At 40.0% G+C, this 17,979-nt stretch overlaps 1 protein-coding gene across 1 annotated transcript in view; it reads left to right on the forward strand.

Annotated features, from left to right (window-relative positions):
- The window catches only part of kcnn3 (potassium intermediate/small conductance calcium-activated channel, subfamily N, member 3), a 129,980-nt gene that overhangs the window by 73,959 nt on the left and 38,042 nt on the right, over positions 1 to 17,979 (forward strand). Inside the window, exons 4-6 of the mRNA XM_036593035.1 lie at positions 3,578 to 3,874; positions 8,365 to 8,486; positions 10,794 to 10,935. Coding sequence (XP_036448928.1) covers positions 3,578 to 3,874; positions 8,365 to 8,486; positions 10,794 to 10,935 — 561 coding nt within the window. The remainder of the gene's footprint in view (positions 1 to 3,577; positions 3,875 to 8,364; positions 8,487 to 10,793; positions 10,936 to 17,979) is intronic.

Here is a 17,979-nt window from a genome sequence, read left to right on the forward strand (position 1 = left end):
AGCCACGTTCAACACATAGAGGTACACATATAACGTTTATGTGGCTTATCACGCTTAAAAACAATGGTTCTTTAGTAAAGAAAAGGGTTCTGGATAGAACCATGAAGGCTCAAAGAACCCTTTGCATGATTAAAGGATTCTTTGCATCCCAGAAGGGTTCTTCAGATTTGAAAACAGTTCTATATAGCACCAAAAAGCGTTCTTCTATTGTTACGATGTTAAGCTTATAGTAGGTATAGTACCATTTTCAAAAAGCACATTCTCCATCAATGTGAAGAACCCTTTCATGATCCAAAGAACCCTTTAATCATGAAAAGGTTTCTTTGAGTGTTCATGGTTTTATTTAGAACCATTTTCTTTACTATAGAACCCCTGAAGAACCATCTTTTTTAAGTGTTGTTGCGATGTCAAGATTGACACAATACAAGAACCCTGGTGCTATGTAGAACTATGAAGATCCCCTGAAGAACCATCTTTTTTAAGTGTGTATTGATGTGATGACAAAATACAAGAACACTTTTTTGGTGCTATGTACCATGAACGATCAAAGAACCTTTTGCATAATTAAAGAATTCTTTGCATTACAACAAAAAGGGTTCTTCTACACTCTTATAAAAAGATGGTTCTTCAAGGGTGCTTTAGTAAAGAAAATGGTTATATATATAGGAACATGCAAGCTCGAAGAACCCTTTGCATGATTAAAGGGTTCTTTGCATTCCACCAAAAAGGGTTCTTCCACACTCTTAAAAAAGGAGGTTCTTCAAGGTTCTTTAGTAAAGAAAATGGTTTTATATAGAACCATGAACGCTCAAAGAACCCTTTACGTGATTAAGGGGTTCTTTGCATGCCAAAGCGTTCTTCAGACTGTTGGAGAATGTGTTGTGTATAGTTCTATATGTAACCTTTTTTGAAAACAGTTCTATATAGCACCAAAAAATGTTCTTCTATTGTTACAATGTCAAGCTTGTTCCAAAGAAGAGCCTGCTATGTAGGACCATTTTCAAAAAGGTTCTATATAGAACCATCTGCAGCACATTCTCCATCAATGTGAAGAACCTTTAGTTATCCAAAGGGTCCTTTGAGTGTTCATGGTTCTATATAGAACCATTTTCTTTACAGAAGAACCCCTGAACAACCATCTTTTTAAGTGTGTATTGTTGCGATGGTCAAGCTTGACTCAATACAAGAACCCTTTTTGGTGCTATGTACCATGAACGATCAAAGAACATTTTGCATGATTAAAGGATTCTTACCATCACACCAAAAAGGGTTCTTCTACCATCATAAAAAATGGATTTTCAAGGCTCTTTAGTAAAGAAAATGGTTCTATGAATGCTCAAAGAACCCTTTAAACGATTAAGTGGTTCTTTGCATCCCAAAAGGGTTCATCAGATTGTTGGCGAATGGTTCTATACAGCACTAAAAAGGGTCCTTCTATTGTTATGATGTCAAGCTTGTTACAATAGAAGAACCCTTTTTGGTGCTATATAGAACCCTTTTTAAAAAGGTTCTATCTACAAAGAACCCCTTAAATCATGCAAACGGTTTTCTGATTGTTCATGGTTCTATTTAGAACCATTTTCTTTACTAAAGAACCCTGAGGAATAATCTTTTTTAAGTGTGTATTGTGATGTCAAGCTTGACACAATACAAGAACCCTTTTTGAAAAAGGTTCTATATAGAATCTACAGCACATCTATCAATGTAAAGAACCCTATTACAATGCAAAGAACCCCTTGCCTTAAATCATGCAAAGGGTTCTATATAGAACCATTTTCTTTACTAAAGAACCCTTGAAGAACTATTATAAGCGTATACCAAAGAACCCATAGTTTATTTTTACATGTCCATTTTTTAATCTTACAGTTAAACAGGCTGTTTTTGTTACTGTGCCTGTAAGACTGATATATTTAAATGAACTCTGTTCTGATTGGCTGACCTGTAAAACACACAGTCCAGGCTGAAACGCACCTTATAACTTCACCATGAATGGGTGGAGCTTAATTGCTGTTGACTGAATAGGTGGATTTATGTGTTTAAGGGTTTTTGTGATGTTAATGAAAGAATGAATTCAAAACAGGCTGTTTTTGCAGCTTAGTTTGCATATTAGGAATGTGTGGGAGTGAATGATATTGGCCCATAAAAAACAATTACATAATTTCCATATAATAATAAAATGGGAGTTATGAGGCTTTATGGCACTGTGGTCGTCATTATTACTTGTAATTAAATAACAAAATAAAAGGTTAATTATAGTCACATAGTGAATGCACACTTTTGACTGAATTTGTTTTACTAGTTTTATTGCAAAATATCTAAACTATATATTAATACATGCTTTTGGAGCAGCATATGCATTTCAAGAAAGTCAAATACAGGGTGATGGCAAAGGAGTAGTAAGACATTAGCTACGTTCACATTACAAGCCTCATTGCTCAAATCAGATTTTTTGCCCAAATCCGATCTCTCTGACATGATGGTTCACACTCGTTTAGGTCAGTGATTCAAATCTGTCATTAATGTGAACGAACCGGCATCCTGAAATGACCCGCATGCAGACATCCTACTCAGTAACATCATGTGAATGAATCACGTGCATCATCAGCACAAACTAACGGTCAGAACGAGCTTCGCTGAGAAGATAATTAACTCTGATCAGCTCTCAGCTTCATTATTAGAGCGAGACGAAGGAGAAAAAGATGAGATGTGTTGCTTTTCCACCGTTTACAGGCTTTAACTTCTGTTCGGCGCTGCTGCCATGGTAACGCTGAATGGATTCTGATCTGATTGTTCACATTAAGGTCACATGGCCATGAATCAGATACGTATCCGAACTAGGACCACATATGAAAGTGTCTCAGGTCGGATTTGAAAAGATCAGATTTGCGTGTCCACACAGCCCTGAAAACATCAGATCTGAGTCACATTAGGGCAAAAAATCGAATTCATGCCACTTCAGCCTGGTACTGTGAACGTAGCCATAAGTCAGATGTTACTGCTGGACTGAGAATAGTCCACCAACCAAAAATATCCAGCTAACAGCGTCCTGTGAACTCTGATAAAGGACTAGAGGATGACCAACACAAACTGATGAGCTACTGTCTCTGACTTTACATCTACCATCAGGTGGACCATCAAAATAAGCATAGAGTGGACAGAAAGTGGGCACAATGTTTAAAAACTCCAGCAGCACTGCTGTGTCTGATCCACTCATACCGGCGCGACACACACCACCACATCAGTATCACTGCTGTGCGGGGAATGATCCACTACCCAAATAGTACCTGCTCTGTGGTGGTCCTGTTGGGGTCCGGACCATTGAAGAACAGGGTGAAAGGGGGCTAACAAAGTATGCGAGAAACAGACGGGCTACAGTCTGTAGCTGTATGTATGTTTCTGTCCAATGAACAGTTTCATATCAAAAAACTGAATAACTTTACAGGTTTATATCCCAACGATTGAATTCTGTGGAAATTTTGAAAAATTTGTGGAATTCCCCTTCAAAAAAATCAAATACTTCAGTTGTTGTGAACGTAACCTTGATGTCACCTAACCATCTTATTCTCCCTCCTCGCAGCTCTTCGTCATCGACAACGGGGCGGATGACTGGCGCATCGCCATGACGATGGAGCGGGTACTGTTGATCGCGCTGGAGCTGCTGGTGTCGGCCGTGCACCCGGTACCGGGCGACTTCAAGTTCGTGTGGCGCGCGCGCCTGGCCTTCACCTATATCCCCTCGCAGGCGGAGGCAGACCTGGACATGGTGCTCTCCGTGCCCATGTTCCTCCGACTCTACCTCATCGCTCGCGTCATGCTCCTCCACAGCAAGCTCTTCACTGATGCCTCCTCACGAAGCATAGGGGCCCTCAACAAGGTCAGGAGTCCGAGTGTGAAGCCCAGGGTTGGGGTCAGGGAATGTTCTCTTTTTGCATTATGATAACTGAAAAGTTATCACAATAAATGCTTCATATCGATAACTGCATTCAACATCAAATGACAACAGTCATGTTTGAAATGTAGACGATTCTATTTTATTCATCAGACAAAAGTAAAACAACATATTTAATTCATTTGAGCAAAAAATGCAGCACCTTTCAGTGGTAGGTTACGATTTTACTGCACAAACATCCTTCAAACAGTTGGGAAATGCATTTTACATAAAATTAACCTGAAAAACATACTGAAAAATGTCAAGGTTTCTGGTTACAGCCAGATATCAATCTGTCCTGTACCATTCAATTGACTTACTAAACAGACTGTTACAGTGCTTGATTTTTTTCTATTTTTACATATTTGTCAAAGTTGTTAATAAATTAAATATAAGGCTAAGACAAACTGAGTAAACATAATAATTTTTGAGTGATGATTTTATTTATAGAAGGAAAAAAGTTGTCCAACCAAAATTAAAGTCCCCAAAAGATTTTAACCTACAGATAAAATAAATACGTTGCTATAACTGCAGACATTATCGATATGAATATTTCATGATAGCATTGTATCTATATGTACACCAAAATATTTATACAACATAACCTGCTTAATTTCCTGATTATGAATTCTTAGAGGAGGTGGATATCCTAGGGTTTCAGTCGGGTGATTTGTGTGTTGTGGCCGCCATATTTGGGACCGAATTTCTGGCTTTGCTCCTCCGCACGAACGTAGCTAGAGGTGAAAGATGGCTAAAATTAATCACCTCACTTTGGAAAAGATAAACGTTACTTCGACAAAGTCATTAAAATAGGCTGCGATCATTATACAGTTTCCCCCCTGAACTCCTGATCCCACTTAAACTGACAGAAAAACTACCAAATTTGTCTTTTCCTGACATTTATATTTATCTCATACACAACCCCTCTACCTATTCTGGAGAGTCTCTCAAAGCATTTAAAAGCACAGAAGTCCACCAGATCTTCACGTCAGGGTGGGTAAAGGATCCCATGGTGTTGCATAAAGAGAAGAAAAACCCTTTTGTCATAGTAGGAGGCTAACAACATCAGCTAATTAACACAGACGTTTACAATGCTAGCCTTTAGATAACTTTCACTAATGTTAACAGATGAGAGATAAACAGTCGCCCCCTAACGGAGCTGCAGACAGCCGAGTATAACTTTACACTCTGTTTCTGGAGATTTAAATGACGTTTGAATGGAGAAACATAAACGTTAAATATAAGGCTGAATGTCGTGGGTCTGAAAACTACATTGTGTTTCGACAGACGTGATTTTGTAAGTTTGCTAGTGCAGTTAGTGCAGAGTTCCCAGCTCCGGTCCTGCATAATTGTGGTTTCCCTGTTAAAATACCTCATATTATTATCTAATTAATCCCTTTTTGGGCTGAACGAGGTGTGAACAGCAGAGTAAAACACTAAACTATGCAGTGCAGGGGCTCCAAGCAAACTGAATTAAAGGTCTGTGTAGTCTCTCGTCGTTCTCGGCTTCTGTCACATCTTGCAGGTCAATCATTCACAAAGCACAGCAAATTGAAGGCATCGCGTAGCGCGGTCACTCCCTGATTCGGTCCTCAAAATGGTGGCGACTATACAGTGTGCCTTAAGCCTATATGTGAAATAATTTAGATGTGTTAGAAAGTTAAACTGCTTTTGGTTGTGACTTCATGATAAATGACAAATCTCAGTCTTGAGGCAAAACAAGTCGAGAACTGCTGTCTTGAAAGACTCTGAGCTTCTATTTGGAGGAGCAGTAGTAGGAGACCGAGCGCTGGACTAGCCTTAAATTGTGTCTGGAGAACCGAGTTGTTGACGTTTTTGCCTTTTTTGGTCGTTTTCATGTTCTCTTTTTCTCAGAGTCTCTCTTGCCTGGCTGCTCCCACCTTCTCTCTTTATTACCATTTTCCTTTCTTCCCGCCGTTTCTTCTCTCCTCACACTTGCCTCATTTTTCACGGCTCTAGTCTTAACGCAGGAATGTAGCCTCTCCTGCATAATTCCCTCTGTCCCATTGATGTTGCACGTTTGTAGAGTGACAGCATTTCGCCCCAGCTAACTGGAAGAAACAGGTTTAATGGTGTCGGCTGCAGTGGATGCTGTGCAGTAATTATTTCCCCTCTTCATGACTTTAATGAGGAGGTATACAGTTTGAGCAAGGACTGTGGTGTGGGGAGAAAAGTTGTTCTGTTTTTGTTTTTCCAGAAAGTGATATGAAGGTCAACATTAGATAGAGGCTAATATAGCTAACAAGTAAAACGATACAGTGTTTTTATAGGTATCGGTACATCACAGAGCATCAGAAACCACAAGGCCAACTAATGTCTATAAACTTATCGCTGCTGTCGGACCAAAGCCTCATTTCTCCAAAATAGTAACTTTACAGGAGAAGGAAAAAACATACTTTACTTTTAATGTAAGAAGAATTTTGGGCTGTTTGTTTTGGTCCATTCCTCTTGAACTTTACACACAATATAAAGGACAGTAGGTATTTTCAAATTATGTCAAAAATTGAAAAATGACAAAAATGGAGATACAAGGTTTTGGTCCAATAGCAGCGCTATATAACTTGCTACACTGGCCTCGTAGCCCCGACGCAAAGCTTAAGAAGCGAACTTCGGTCTTTTTTGATCAAGATAAGAAGATGATTGTGCAAATTTGATGTTTTTTTCTCCCCAAATTATTCCTCTAAAGCCCTTTGAACATTTATATGCAAGCCAGTCGGTCGGTGTCAGGAGGGAGAGTTAATTGAGTTGAACCTTTTCTCGGTTCTTAGAAACACCACATGATTTATGGAGTGGAGGCTGATTTCACCAGCTATGACTGATTTTGTGATTGATGGCTGCGAGTGGTTTCAGTAGGTTCGTTTCTGTCAGACTCCTTGTTGAGACGAGTGATTGATGTTTTCCATCATTACACATGCTTGCGTGAAGTCTTTAAGAAATGTTGATAAACGACCAGTTTCGTCCAGTGCTGTGATGGAGTTTGAAGCGTGTCCTTAGTGGACTTCAGATGCCCTGCAGTTAGCATGTTGTAGTTTCTGTCAGGAGATGCTTTCTGGCTGCAAAGTCTCGAATAGACTCTAAGCCCAGAGGCCTTAACCCGAGATACAACACTTGTTGCATGTTCAACCTAAAAGAATAATTCTGGATTTATCCAAAGTTCAGTTGTTGAGATGTAAACAGAGTTATTCAGATTTTGTTTTGATGCAAAATGGTTCATTGAAGAGAAACTCTGATTTTTTGCACAGTGGTAGTGATAGAAAGCAGAGGTTGCAAAGTTTACAATGCAAATATAGCCACTTTATTTTTAATCCAAAATTATTAGTGAACCTACATGAGTCTTCTGGGTTTGTAAATGTAATGTTGATAATGGTAAAATAGTGGTGAATCTGAAAAAAAAATTGTTTTATTTTAAAAAATGTTCTATTTTGCTGTATCGCATGTACCTCTTTGCAATTAATGTATTAAAAAAAAGCCTATAGTCAAACCTATATTTCAAAATGATTGTAAAACAATGTCTGAATCATCAGGCAACTTATTTGTAGCCATTTTATCTAACAACTTCCTATAGAGGCATTAAACTCTTCAGATTTCTGAAAAATCACAACTGAAAAACCTTCATATTTCTGCATGTTCTTAATGGTGGAATTGTGCAAATATTCTGACAAATCAGTTAAATTCCTTGTTAAAGGATTAATGTAGTGTGGTTAAGTTTAGATGGTGTTCTGCTGATGAGATCTCATGGGGGCCAGATGTGACCTGGTAACGAGAACGTCTGGGGACAACCATGAGAAATTCTAGGCTAAATGTGGGCGGGAACGTAGACTTAATGGGATGGGAACAAACTGAGTGTGAAATTTCTAAATCAATTCAGTGCCTCTTGAAGGTGGAAAGTAGGGGGCGTTCGATGGACAACGTGTCTGTCATTAGCACATGTATGGAATGTAGGTTAGCATGGCAGAAATTATGTATGCAGCATGTAGATGTTGCATGTGCGGACAACTCATGAAAACAAGCAGTAAAAAGAAATGTTACCTTTTCTAAGGGGAAAACAGTTCCGTTAGCTAACGGTAACGCTTCGCTAGCTAGGTTGTTTTGTTTGTGTTATCGATTGAACTCCGTACATTAAAAAGCACGGATTAGAGGATTCTGATTAGAGGATTCTGTACCTTTGTTAGCGATGGATGTGGTTGCAGTGTAGCACCAAACCTTTAACAAGTTGTCCCCAGGCATGTGTTCTCGTTGCAGAATCACCTCTTGCCCCACGAGAGGCTAATTTGGTGGTTTTGTCCTCGGTTGCACTTTAAAGAACATATGGCTGAGTGATTGTTGAGAAATTTTCTTAGCAGGTGAAAAAAGGCAGAAAAGTAGGCTGTGATGGGGGAACTGATGGATGTGTACGTTTGTGTTTTTCTCACTAGGTGCACTTTAACACACGGTTCGTGATGAAGACCCTGATGACTATCTGCCCGGGCACGGTGCTGCTGGTCTTCAGTATCTCCCTATGGATCATCGCGGCCTGGACCGTACGAGTGTGCGAGAGGTGAGAGAGAAAAAGAGTGAGGAATGTGGAGAGAGAAAGCTTTTAGTGCTGCCTACCACATTACATTCCACAGCAAGCCGCGAATACATTCCAACTTGCCGTCAGCCAGCCAATCCAGCCAATCCCGTGTCGCTTCTTCCCTACATTTCCCATGTTGCCGTTTAAAAAGGTCGCAGGCTGAATCAGGCCCCCAGGCCATAGTGTGGGCGTCCCTGCCTCTGCCAGGGGTGTTGCCGTGGCAACGGAGTGCATGGTACACTGTAGGTGCATTAATTAGAATCCAGAGGAATCCCCAGGTCGAAGCAGCGAGTTGCAATGGGCGCTAGTTGACGCAACGTGCCATATACATACATATTCACAGCATATGGCTAGCATGACACGTTCGCATGGCCACGTCCACTTTGAGAGACACCTCGGTCAGACGTGTCTGCAGGGAGGTGTTCTAATTTCACCAGCCACGCTCTCGATCCCTCTCTTGATCCACCACGTCCTGGAGGTGCTGCTGCCCGGGGGGGGAGCTTCAACGTACTGCTCAGACTCAGGCTGGAACGCACAGGAAGAGAGGATCAGAGCCCCTTCGCTTTCTGACAGCTCCTTCTTTTGCTCTGGGACTGAAGATGAAAGAACAGTGTGCGCTGTCTCCATGAAAACAAATCAGGGAAAGTAAGCCATGTGAGAATTGGAAAATAGGAAATTAAACAGTGTGGATATGCACTTCCCCATTCTGGCTTTCTACATAAAGGTTTGCATCAGCAGGGAATTAAGAGTAAAAGCACTCAGGAGACCCCCCCCTTTCTCTTGAGAGCAGGGGTGTTCCAGTATGTGAACTGTCCTCAGACTCCCTTTTCTGTCATTTTAAACAGTGATTTTCTTTTTACATATTTTATAGCCCTATTTTATTCTATTCCTGTTGAAAGCCTCTCCTCATCTGGCATAACAATTTGAATTGCTTACAACTAGGGAGAGAATGAAGGCTGATTTGGGTGTAGCTTGCCATGAAATGTTAAACATAATTATATACCATGTCCATGCAAATTGGACACAGACGAAGAAGAGAATTATTTTTTCCTCTTCTCTCATGCCCAAGGATGTACAGTGCAACAGTTAAGCTCACATTTGTGATTAATAGATACTCACTGAATGTTGAATCAGTTTGTATAGTGTAGTGGGTAACACCTTCGCCTTCTATGCTCTAGACTGGGGTTCAATCCCTAACTTAGGCCAGCACCAGACACTACACCAGTAAGAGTCCTTGGGCAAGACTCCTAAATACCTTCACCTACCTTGTAAATTGATGAAATTGTAAGTCGTTCTGAATAAGGGCGTCTGAGAAATGGCATAAATGTAAATGTAAATAAGAAAAACAGACACTGCCTACCTGTTGGAGCAATAACAGACAAAATAGCATCTAAATTTTTTAATATAATGTCAACCACTGGGCCTCCAGGCAGCAGTAATGTGACTGTAAGCTCTGCTGAGCCCCATTATTTTATTATTACGAATATTGTAATGGATATTATTATGTTTTTCTTGAATTAGTGCTTAATTTTTTCCATTAAAATGTGAAAATTGCACAAAATAGACCAATTTTAGCAGTTTTAATATGTCTTATACAAAAGTTAACAAACTTTTACTTGGGGCTGCCAACCCAGAAAAAAAGCATTGTGTAATTGGAAAGAGGCTAGCGAATAAGGCTGTGTAGCTGTCCAGTTACTTTAGCAATTGGGGACAAAGCAGACCTTGACAACAGCACAAAATAAGCTCGTTGTGTGCATCCTGGCCCTCCTTCCAAGATTTCCCTTGACTATTGTGAATAGTGAAACGTTTTAAAGTTTTCTCTTCTGTGTGCTGCTAAAGTTTCCTTGATGCTACTTAATTTGTCTTCTTGCACAAGTGCAACCACCTACACAAATAAGCATACAGCTCACATACCCCAGCTGTCTTTCTTCAACCATTGCCATTACTGCAACACAGTTTAGCTCAAGGACATCATAGCCTACCAGCCAAAACAGCAGCATGCAGACAAAACATAGTACAAAAACAAAACTGTTATTATCAGTCATGGAAAGCAAACTCAGCTTTCCCAGGCACAGGAGAAGGGTAAGGTACCTTGCAGGACAAAGCAGGCATGTAAAGCTGGGGGGGTGATACCCCTCTGTGCCCTCCCAACATGGGGCTGGGCCTAGACCTTTGCTGTGTTACTGCACCACAGGAACTTCTCACTGCACTCGTTCCGGATGAACCAGATTTCCAAATGTGAGCTAGCAAGCCTGTAGCGCTGTAAACCTCTTTCTCTCTCTCTCACAGGTACCATGATGCTCAGGACGTGACCAGCAACTTCCTGGGAGCCATGTGGCTCATCTCCATTACCTTCCTCTCCATTGGCTACGGAGACATGGTGCCTCACACCTACTGCGGCAAAGGAGTGTGTCTGCTGACCGGCATTATGGTAAATCAATATAGACCTTGTTAATTCATGTCCCTGGTTATATTAAGCTCGAGCCATCATATCATATCATTTAAAAGACACAATTGTGATAACTTTTGCCACGCATCTAAAATGCCTTTTGATTTTTGATCACATCACTGTGCACCAGTAATATTAAGTTTCATGTCCCCCTTCTACCCTTCCCCGCCTATCTTCAAGAGATAATGCTCAGCTAGCTCAAAGACCCTGCCTGATACCATGTTTCACTTAGAAATATGGAAATTATTTTTAATTTGGTTTTGATAAAATGTCTGTTCACATTTACTTAACACAATGTCATATAAAGGTTATATGTGGCTGCTTTGTGCATATTTTGTTATTTTAATCATGATGTTCAAGTTTGGCAGTTCTGCCTGTATTGCCATTCCAATCGTGTATTGGAATATCAATGGCAAACCCTGACTTCAAGCTAGGCCTCCAGTTTAGGACAAAAATGTAAAAAATGTCAAAACTCTACAAAAGTGCTAATAGTATGTTAACACTAAGCTATATATACATGTTCACTTTTTGGACATTTTAGATTAAACACCAACATCAACATACGTGAAATTGGCCTCACACACATTTTATTTTTTTTCATAGCAGAGCTACATGTCAGTGGGAAACCATGACTTCAAGCTAGGCCTCCAGTTTGGGACATAAATGTCAAAACTTGACCCAAAAAAACTGTACAGTGGTGCTAAATTCTGGTAGCACATCTATGGGTTTTCAGTACTATGTTACACTGTGCTATATATACGTGTTCCTTTTTTGGACATTTTAGATTAAACACTGACATCAACCTACTTGAAATTGGCACACATTTTCATTTTTTTTTTGTTTTTTCATAGCAGAGCTGAATGTCAGTGGCAAACCCTGACTTCAAGGTAGGCCTCCAATTTGGGACATAGATGTCAAAACTCTACAATAGTGCTAATTTCTGGTAGAGCTCCTATGGGCTTTTCAATAGTATGTTAATGCCTGTTGCCTATTACATTGTCTGTAAATTTCATGAAGAATGGACCAAAATAACTTGGGAAAATGTCTGGTTAAATTGACTTGCATTAAAAGTAAAGTGTGTTTTTTCCTTTTCCTATAAAGTTACCATTTTGGAGATACAAGGTTTTCTTCCGACAACAGCGATATACGTGATCCTTTTTTGGACATTTTAGATGTTGGTAGTTAATCTAACATGTGAGGCCTTCAGTTCAGCTCCTGAAGTCCTAACCAATGGGACAGCTAGCTATGTCTGTCTAGATACCATGGAGGAAAATCCTGACTGGGTGATTTTCCATTTCAAGATTTTAACCCTTTTCCAAAAAATGTAACAATGAAATATTACTACTAAACATTGCTCTAATACTTGCTGAGTTAAATACAACAAGCATGATGATTCTACTGGATTAAGAATGAGCTAAAATTGCAAACATTACAGTATTTTTAAGTGTCAGAAATCATTAGGCCTAGAAGGTTGTGAAGGTTCTGCACTGTGGCTGGCTTATATGGTACATATTGGAAATTGAACACTTAGTACGCTGTAGCCATTTTCAGTTTCATATTGCAGTGGTTTGGACTGAATGGATCTGTTAATGTGAGCCCTGTGCTGCTCTCTTTTTTTGGCTTTCTCTGTCTCTCCGTCTGTCTCTCGCTCTCTTATTGCCTCTCTCTGCCTGAGGGTCAGGTGGTGTGCTGCAGAGGAGCCTGTTTTTGTCCTTGTTGGGATTGTGTGCATACATGTGTGTGTCTTGTAGATCAGTGTTTATCTGGCTACGTTTGCTCTCTGAACATTGCGTGGTGTTGTGTGCATCTGTCACATAGATGGCTGTTTTAACTCCATTCATTTTTTTTCTCTCTGTTGCTCCGCCAGATAGTTCATTGCCTTTTTCTGTATCTGGCATCCTCTTTTTGCAGCCTCTGTCTCTTTCACACAACTCAACTCAGATACACACATGCTCCTCTTTGCTGTGTGCAGGCAGGAAGAGTAGAGATAAAGAAGGTGATGATGACAAAGCATGCGTTGATCTGAAAGTGGTGATTCATACATACTGATGCATTGATTTCAGCATGCTAGAATTGATTAGAATTGATTCGAATTTTAATAATATTCAGGAGTATGCGACCACAAAAAATTCTCTAAAATCCCAAAAATGCTTAGTGTATCGTTCTTATTGTCTATAGTTCACTCCTGTGTAAATGCATTTGTATTGGTGTAGCCTATTTTTTAAAGATCCCATTTTCTACATTTCTATTGTGGGTTTACTTATGACATTTGTGTGGGTTAATGTACCAAAAACACTTTCATTTCATTTTTACATGACCATTTTTTAGCCTCTCTTGATTCATCAGGCTCTTTTTTTTTACTGTGCCTTTAAGACTGATATATGTAAATGGCCACTGTTCTGGTTGGCTGCTCTGTATTGTGCCTCATTCAGAAAGCAGTCCAGGTTCAAACACTCCGTATAACATCTAAATGAGTGGAAATATGGAAATATGTGACATCACAAAAACAATACGTTTAATGCATTTAATGTTTACATTCTACATCAAGCTCTATTTAAATAAACATTTGTTTTCCATGATATGGACCCTTTAAAAATAATTTTGAGACATGCAAAAGTAATCAAGTAGAAATTTCTTGATGCATTGAATGGTTTTCTTAAAACTTACAACTGAATTAGAGGCGCAACTAACGATTAATCGAACATTCTGGCGATTATGTTCCTGTTTCAGTGAGAAATAAATTTAAATAATGGTACAAAAAACTTGAAAATTCATTATCCCAAATATTAAACTGCTTTTGATACTACTTAATTACTGTTACATTTATTTCTTGTAAGTAATTATGAGTTAAAAAAGAAAGTATTTATATATTTAGCACCAAAACAGTTAAACAAAGTAAAATATATTTATATCACTGATTCATTTATCATTTACTGGCTATTATTATGGGTGGCACGGTGGCGCAGTGGGTAGCGCTGTCGCCTCACAGCAAGAAGTGCCTGGGTTCGATTCCTGGCTGGGTGACCAGGGTCATTTCTGTGTGGAGTTTGCCTGTTCTCCCCGTGTCTGCGTGGGTTTCCTCTGGGTACTCCGGTTTCCTTCCACAGTCCAAAACCATGCAGTCAGGCCAATTGGACATGCTAAATTGCCCCTAGGTGTGAATGTGTGTGTCCGTCTGTCTGTCTGTCTGCCCTGCGATGGACTGGTGACCTGTCCAGGGTGTATCCTGCCTTCCGCCCAATGACAGCTGGGATAGGCTCCAGCACCCCACTGCGACCCAGAAGGATAAGCGGTTTAGATGATGGATGGATGGCTATTATTATGCACTTATTATTTACTACTCATTACCTTTTTTCAATCATTTATCTTGTTCCCACTTTGTCACTGTTTCTATGATTGAGGTCTGGCTTAAATGCTTGCGCAACATCTAAAACATCACTGGCTAAAGATTCCTGCATTAAACATTACTTTGTTTATTGCTGACTTGAGCAACTGGCATGCTTGTGATTTATTGACTGTAAATTTTACAGATTTCACATGTTAAAGCATCATACTTGGTAAATTTGTTTTAGGATGCTTTAACTGGACAGTGTTAGCTGCCTTAGTATGGCATTAATATCATAACACTGTACCTCACTGAAATGTTTGTGTGTTTAGTTTCCTTTCTGCATCGCTGTCATGCTGCTGTGAAAGGCCATCTCTGCTTTTACGTATCATGCGCTGCACCGTGCTTTGACCTTTGTAGGCCTCGCTTTCTTCAGTTCATCTCCCTTCGCCACCGCCATCGTTCAAAGTCCTGTCTGTGCCACAAACCATTCCTTCTTACAATGCAACAAAAGTACAGACGCCATATTGCTCCCTACTGATGTGTGTTCAGAGGAGAGGTCTTCAAATCCGGATGTAAAATCCAATTTCCAGTCCTGGATTTGAAGGTCTGGATGTGAAGACTTTGGGGGCCGGATTCTCAAAGCATTTAGGTCAGTCATAACCCACTAGCATGCATCTTCAGAGCTTCAGTCATAACCAGCTGCCCCAGTGATTCTCAAAGCATTCTAGCCATCATTTTCTGACATCATTAGTCTTATCTGTAGACCACCTCAGACTCTTAGAGGGATAAAACCAGGAAATATTTGTAATCTTTGGTAGCACTTTATGTGAATGGTCCACTGTAGATGGTTTGTGGATTCTCAGTATATCTTTGTCACATCTGGCTCTGGTGAGGATAGTGTAGACTGACACAAGGCTGCAGGTATCCAAGGAATATGGGCAGACCAAAATAGCACATTCAGTACAAGAGTGTTTATTGGTGCAGCGAAGAAAGATGCAAAAAGTGCATAGTAAATAGAAAAATAAATGAAGAAATTAAGTTATTTGCAAAGCATATATAGTTTTTTGAGGATTTCTTCAAACCTCCTAGTCTTTAACAAAACATCATTCTCACAATATCACCCTTTCTCCCCTCTTGAGCAATGAGAGGCTAACCCCTTTCATAGTCTTCCCCCTATGGTTAACAAGCATAAACCACTCAAGAGAAAAAGCGGGGAGGACAAACATCACAACCACAGCCTTTTAATATATATCTTCCATATATACACAACAAATAAAAGGCATCAATCAGGTCACAAACATTAAACCACATGCAGAAAACATCGATTGTCAAAGAAAAGAAAAGAAAAGAAACATGGACCAATCCACATGGTATGGCCGGGCATGCCCCAACTAGCCCTAGGACAGGGGTCGGCAACATGCGGCTCCGGAGCCTCATGCGGCTCTTTTACTGTACTGTTGCGGCTCCACAGCAGAATTAGATTTTTAGGTAAAATAAAATAATCCTGCTTTGCAGTAAAATAAAGCTCTCGTTCTAAAGATACACAGTTTTAACAGTAAATGGTGTTAAACGCTGGAGTTAATGTACTCTATAACTGCTAATTCACCCTTTAACGCTGAAGGTTGGTGCGCAGACTGTTGGTTACCATAGCAACACAGACAACAGTCTCACCCAGCTAGTAGCTAAAGAAAAGGCAAAGAGAAGGTTTAAGACAAACATCAATAATTTGGAGACGAATGGACTTATTTGCATTTATAATCACTCCAGCTGGTTTCTGGATACGTTTAATCTGCAGTGAGAAACTGTCAAACACTAAAAAGTCACGAAGTTCAAGTCAGCTTCTCATTCGCCAGCTTCTTGTTCGAATTTTCCCATTCCACCTTAAATGACGCAGCAGTTACATTCCGCCTCAGGCACCATTTAAGGTTGAGCGGGAAAATTCGAACAAGAAGCTGGCGAATGAAAATCTGACCTCAGCCTCATAAAAAGTTGAACGTTGAGAGACATTTTCAAGAAACAAGATTCCACTTTTGCGGGAAAGTTTCCGGAGCTGCCGGTAATGCGAGAAAAGCGGCTATACCTAAGCTAACGCTTAAAACAGAGCAAATTAAGTCTGCGTTTTCGTTATATTTTTTGCCTACACTAGCACATTAGCATATTTGTCATATTTTTCGTTTCGTAATGTGGCAGCTGTTGTCGATGCGTGACAGGTCTGGACTGCAGGCAGGCTAGTTTAGCACCCGAACGTTTTTACTACAGATCCATGCTGTTTTAACATGTGCAGAATGGGGTTTGGCATTTTGTGCTGAAATAAGCGAGGCCTTCCCTGAAAAAGACGTTGTCTGAATTGCAGGATATGTTTCTCCAAAACCTGTGTATATCATTCAGCAGTAATGGTGTCTTCACAGATGTGCAAGTCACCCATGTCATGTGCGCTAATGCAGCCCAATATCATCACGGATGCTGGCTTTTGAAATATGCACTGATAATAAGCTGGCTGGTCTTTAGCCTGGAGGACAACAGGACACTTTTTCACTTCACCTCAGTTCACCTTAAAAGAGAACAGGCCCAGAGAAGGCGGAGGTGTTTCTGGATCCTGTTTATATATGGTTTCTTCTTTGCATTTTACAGTTTTAACTTGCATTTGCGGATGCTGTAATAAACTGTGTTCACAGACAGTGTTTTTCAGAAGTGTTTCTGAGCCAATGCAGTGATTTCCTCTACAGAATCATGTCTGTTTTTAATGCAGTGCTGCCTGAGGGCCTGAAGATCACAGCCAGCCAATACTGGTTTTCAGCCTTGTCCCTTACATACTGAGATTTCTCCAGATTCTCTCAATCTTTTAAAGATATTATTCACTGAAGATGATGAAATCCCAAATTTCTTGGCTATTTTATGTAGAGAAACATTATTCTTGAATTGTTGCACTATTTGATCATGCAGTCTTTTACAGAGTGGTGAACCCCTCCCCATTTTTGGGATACTCTTTTTATACCCAATCATGCCAATAAACCAACACGTGTTTTTTCTGGCCCCGTCCCAACTTTTTGGAAACATGTTGCTGGTATCAAATTCAAAATTAGCATATATTTTTCGAAACAATACAATTTCCCAGTTTCATCGTTTGATATGTTGCCTTTGTACTATTTTTAATTCAAAATAGGGTTTAAATGATTTACACAACGTTGTATTCTGTTTTTATTTACATTTTGCACAGCATCCCAACTTGTTTGGAAACGGGATTGCACATTGACAGTTTTTGTCATAGATGTAGTCGATTGACAGCCCTGAGTTGAATCGAATTGAATCATTGTGAGGTCGGAGATTCTCTCTTTTTTCTTTCCCTTTTTTTTTATTCTCTCGTTACGTCGTGAACACATGCACACACAAACACCTGCACATCATCACGTTAGACTGTTTTTGCACATTCGCTTTCATGCTGGTACAGACGCTTTTTTCCACACACACACATACATATAAATACAAGTGCAGACATACACACACACACACACACACACACACACGCACACACACACACATACACTCTGACACAGACTCTCCACCGACTTTGCCTAACTCCCACACACACACACTCACACACACAGACCTACATAGATCAAAGAGAAACCACGTCTCAGTTTTGAAATCATTTTTCAGGACGCTTGTGTTCCATCCATTTTTTGTGGTTCAGAAAGGTG

The sequence above is a fragment of the Colossoma macropomum genome, unplaced genomic scaffold (assembly GCF_904425465.1).
Source record: "Colossoma macropomum unplaced genomic scaffold, Colossoma_macropomum, whole genome shotgun sequence".
Classification (NCBI taxonomy): Eukaryota; Metazoa; Chordata; class Actinopteri; order Characiformes; family Serrasalmidae; genus Colossoma; species Colossoma macropomum.